At 38.1% G+C, this 5,569-nt stretch overlaps 1 protein-coding gene across 1 annotated transcript; it reads left to right on the top strand.

The window, feature by feature from the left end:
* On the top strand, positions 124-1,605 carry LOC107616720 (fasciclin-like arabinogalactan protein 1). Its single transcript, XM_016318686.2, has one exon. The coding sequence runs from the start codon at positions 258-260 to the stop codon at positions 1,233-1,235; it is 978 nt and encodes a 325-aa protein (XP_016174172.1). The 5' UTR covers positions 124-257; the 3' UTR covers positions 1,236-1,605.

The following is a 5,569-nucleotide window of genomic DNA, read 5'->3' as shown; positions in this document are numbered from 1 at the left end:
CTAAACCCTTTTTCTAATCCTTGCTCAAACTTCACAAAGCGTGCACATAATCATAAAATATAAATTTCATTTCTTAACAATGGCATCAGTCGTAATAATCTCCAAATCCAAGGCCCATATACCGCTCACTCCCTCGTCTCATTACTAGTTTACTAATTACTACCCCTTCACCTCTCTGTCTCCTCACTGCAGTCTCAAGTGTACGCTTTCCACTGCTCTCTGCAGATCTCATTCTCTTTCTTCGGAACCTTCCAGAAATGCAGCCTCTCCGGCCGGCGAATCTTGCGGCCCTAGCGGCAGCGCTACTCCTCTTAGCCGCCGCCACAACCCATGCACACAACATTACCCGCATTTTGGAGAAGCACCCCGACTTCTCCACCTTTAACAAGTACCTAACACTAACTCACCTTGCGCCGGAGATCAACCGGCGAATCACCATAACCGTGTGCGCCATCGACAACACCGCCATGAACGAGCTGCTCTCGAAGCACCCTTCCATCTACACTCTGAAGAACATCCTGTCCCTCCACGTCCTCCTCGACTACTTCGGCGCCAAGAAGCTCCACCAGATCACCAACGGCACCGCCCTCGCCGCCACCATGTTTCAGGCCACCGGAACCGCCCCCGGCTCCACGGGATTCGTCAACATCACCGACCTCCGCGGCCTTCTGAAGGCATTCCTACCAAAGTATAAGAACCTAACTGCAGCTGGGAAGGCGTCGTTGCTGGAGTACCATGCTACGCCTGTTTATGAGAGCATGGCTATGTTGAAGTCAAACAATGGTTTGATGAACACGCTTGCTACCGATGGAGCCAGCAAGTTCGACTTCACCGTGCAGAATGACGGTGATCAAGTCACGCTCAAGACCAAGATTGTTACTGCCAAGATCACTGGCACGCTCATTGACGAAGACCCGCTCGCGATCTACACCATTGATAAGGTTCTGCTTCCCAGGGAGCTTTTCAAGGCCCTGGCTCCGTCTCCTTCGCCCTCGCCCGCTCCGGAACCAGCCGCCGCCGACGCTCCTGCATCCCCGAAGAAAGGGGGAAAGAAGAAGAAGCAGAAGGCAGCCGACGCGCCGGCAGATGAGGAATCAGCGCCTGCGGATTCGCCCAGTGATGCCGCCGATGAGAGCGCTGACGACGGTAACGGCGCCGTTAGGTTTGACGGCGTCAGGTACGGTAACGTCATCTTCGTGGTTATGGCTTTGTGCTTTGGGTTTTCATTGCTGTAAACTGTGAGTTCTGTAATAAAAAGACAAAAAAAAAAAAAGACAAAAAAAAAGTTTCTTAAATTATATGTGTTGCTTTAATATTTTTCTTACAAGAAAAAGAGAAATTTTTAGTCATTTTTTATTATAGTTAGGAAATAAAGGGAATTTGAAATGCTGTTTCCTTTATTACTGTATTTTTATTCGGTGTCTTTTGTAGTGCGTGTATTTTTAGCTGATTATTACCATTGTAGTTTTCTATTTGTTGCTGATGTAATTTATTTTTGGTGGTGTGTGATTTGAATGTAAGCGAATGCGTAAGTGAGCTTGTGAAGCTGAAAATTGAGTTTATGTACCCATTCAATTTTATAGCTTACTTTGTCATATTGAGACACTTTTAGGTTCGTCTTTGGTATATGATTATGAAATAAGACAAACATTGGTTGAAACTTGAAATCATCAAAATTGACTGGTAGCCTCAAAGTCAAACCTACCCCTAAATTTGAGGCAATAAAATTCTTAAATCCTTTTATTTTATATTTATTTGATTTTTTAGCTGGAAACCGGTTTCTTTTATTCTTCTGATGCTGTTGAGATAAAAAATAAGGTGATTACTTCCACAATACCTATTTTGTCTTGACTCTTGATCAATGCTCATCTATGGTTCTCCTCAATATTCTGTTTTGTGCCTGGTTGTGGTTCAGTCTAATTGTTCGTCAAATTTTCAATTTCTTACCATTTTAAGCCATTTCATTTGGGAGAAGATCGATTGTTTTCTTATTATTTGTTACTTTCGGTGGCCCTTGATCCATACTATGTCATTATTAAATGGCACCAATCCCATTTTAAAGTTGGAGTAATAGTTGGCCGAAGTATTTGTCATTTTAGTTAGTTTTCTAGCTGAAGTGGTTAATTACTATGTACTGTATATATACGAGACCTAAGGAATAAATCCTCTCAATATTTTTTAATTAACAGAATAAAATATAATTTTTAATTTTTGAATTTTTTTTGTCTTATTTATAAAATTAATAATAAAAAATTATATTTTTTTCTCTCAAGTAAAAAAAAAAAATTGGAAGAATTCAATCCTTGAAACTTACACTATTTCCATGAGAAGGATTTGTTTTCTGTATGTCTGTATGATTACCACGGTTGAATACAGTCGTCAAATCCACTTCCTATTCCTTAGAAATTAAGATTAATATTAAGGGGAAAATACAGCATAAAAAAAATGAAAAATGTATAAAAAAATATGGATTATCATAAACAATTACTTGCTAGTACTTCATCTCAATCGATTGTCATTGTTATTGGATAATTAACGTAGAATCTTTCCAATCATTTAGCCTATTGGTACTGTTGCATTAGAAGATCAAAACACAGAATCAGCCAAATTATAGTCTTGGCTGATTCTGATTCTGACAGTGAGTGCGGTAGCCATCAAATTTTGGGGCAAGGGAAACACAGCTTGGTGTAATCTTTTTTACTGAGATGTAAATTGAAATTGGTGGTTGCTGTTAATTCTTCTTACTAGTGGAATGAGAATTTGGGCTATTTGGCACTAACTTTTTAGGGCATAGGAAATAATAAATAGTGAAAATGTTGGCACGAACTCTTTTAACCCCCTAGAAACAAACTTCTCACATGGGGGTACCCTATGCATAGAGCATTATTATTCTTATGGAAAAATTGGTGGTCCTGTCCAACAATAAATGCATTCGGTGCCTTAGCTATGGGTAATTACTGCCATCAACATGCCTACTTGCTTGCTGGATTTACCTTAAATAGGATAAGAATTCTCCTTCGGAATCTTTGTATAAGATTTCAGTGTTCAGAGGCAATTTTGGAAGTTAGCACAGAACAAAATCATCTTGGATACCCTTTATGCTTCAATCTAAAGCACTTTTTTTTCCTTTCTTTCTCTCCATACAAAGATGCAAATTTGCTTAACTAACTGACCCCTTCTACTATATAGAATGCAGCATATTTGACTTCTTTTCAAAGAAACATGGTACAGTTTAAGGGAAAGATATACACAATTTTAAGAGATTTTAAGTCTAATGGTTATTGAACTTTAGATTAAAAACCTATCAATGCGATTGCAAATCTATATAGACCATGGTTATCGAATTCAAATGTACAAATCAAATCAGAATTGTAAATCATAAGATTACGTAAAATTATAATATGTATACATGCCATTAAACAAAAAGTTCACAGAACCAATAATAAATCATTACCAAAGTCATATATAAGTTCTAAAAAAACCAAAATCATCACTGATAAGTCTAACAAAAGGCATGAAGTCTAAAATACAAGAAACGTAGCAACTAGCAAGTAGTATCTCCTATTTAAACAACAACAACAACAACAACCTACGTCTTTCTTCCACTGCTTATCCACAATTATTCCAACCCCATTCCTATTCTTCACCTTTCCTGTATACCAAAGTTTGAAACCAGAAGTATCCAACTCCCTAGCCTTTGCACCAACCCATTTCGTTTCTTGTAGGCACATAATGTTAATCTTCCTCCTTGTCATGGTGTCCACCACCTCCATGGACTTTCCTGTTAGAGTGCCTATGTTCCATGTCCCAAATCTCAACCTTCTGTCGCTTCGACCTTTACCTTTTCCTTTGTGAACTAGCTTATTTACCCTCGTCCGTTCACGAAAACGCGAGAACCCTTGCTCATTTAACACTACATCCGGGCACCGATGCAGCGGCTCTTGCTTCGACACCGTACTCGAGCCATACGGCGCGTTGCTTCCGGGCAACGACCTAGCTTTAGCGCAATAATGTCTTTGATTCATGTCATGGGGGTTCGGCTATATTTTTATGTTGGTTGCCGAAGACCTAACACAACCCTCCTCCTTTATCCGGGCTTGGGACCGGCTATGTACCGCAAGTGTAACATAGGCGGAGTTAGTATCTCCTATTTAAACAAAAAGATAAAAGGAAAAAAAAAATACAAACAGACTTCTTAACCAACAAAAAAACTCTTGAATATTTCATCATGACAACGTTGTATATTATGTTACATATGATATCAAAATTAAACTTGTTTATCAATTATCATATTCTCCTTAACTTGAAACTTGAAATTGATAAAATAGATGTACCTGCTAAATTCAGAAGACTACAAAGGAAGAATAAAACATATGCAACGGAACTAGAATTTTCAAAAGGATTGAAGCAGAGCTTTTTTCTTCATCACCATTGTTAGGCACATAAGTGTATGGATTTGGAGGTTTAAAATTGTAAGGTGGTGGTGGAGGAGTGCAACACTGAACACCAGAAGTTGGAGGGCATTTATTTAGTGGCGGCGGTGGCGGCAGTAACGGCGGAGGTGGTGCACCATAAGAAGGATAACCAAGAAGTGGTGGTGGTGGAATTTGACATGGGTATTCACATTTGGAACAATTCACACATGTTGGTGATGGTAAGATATTATTATTATTATTATTATCCCCTAATAAAGGATCACCATAAGCTTTAAAATTAAAATTGGACAATGGTAACCAAAGGGCTATAACTAGAAGAAATTTTGTTGGAAAAGTTCTATTTTCCATTGACTTGATATATATTAGAGAAAAATATTTGAAGAAAGAAATAAATGATACAGAGAAGGAATGGAAAGAAAGGGAAAATAGGAGGGAGAAGATTGAAATTGTGATTGTGATTGCAAGTATTATCAATGTTTGTGGGAGATTTATAGAAAAATTTTCAAGATACAAGAAGTTGTTTAATATAGTGCCGCATGGCAGAACATATGTCATGATGATATTCAAGTAGCAAATTAAACAAAAATCTTCACCGTTTTGCATCACTCTATCAAGGCGAATGTTAATGTGCTTGAGGAAGTAAGGAGTGAAACTGTTAGAGCACAATGCAAATTCACAATTATCAACTAAGTCAGTGAATCATCAACAGAATTGGAATAAAATGGAAATGGAATTGATGAACCAAAAAACTATAACAGAAATTCACTCTCCCCTCTTCGAGTCAGGGACGACTCCCACACTAACTGTCTAGATTGTTCCTACCTTTCTCTCTCCTTTTCTTTTCCTTAAATTCCTATCAGATCCTAACAATTTTGTCTATTATTACCATGCTCTCTCATTCATTTACCCATTACATAGTCCCTAGCCCAATATGGCATCTTTCGCTCTCTTTTGTTAACAATTGGGCCAGTGTCGCTACTCTCTTCTTCTTCCCTTGTTGGATTTAGCTGCTGAGATGGGCTTGGAGTAGTGACTGTATCAGAAACTCTCTATCAACTCTAAAATTAAAATTTTAAAATCTAAATTTTAGATACTAAATCCTAAATCTTAAGTTATAATAAAAAAAGAATTAA

Source organism: Arachis ipaensis, chromosome B01 (assembly GCF_000816755.2).
Source record: "Arachis ipaensis cultivar K30076 chromosome B01, Araip1.1, whole genome shotgun sequence".
NCBI lineage: Eukaryota > Viridiplantae > Streptophyta > Magnoliopsida > Fabales > Fabaceae > Arachis > Arachis ipaensis.
The sequence above is the reverse complement of the archived record's forward strand: the minus strand, read 5'-3'. Positions and strand labels throughout refer to the sequence as shown.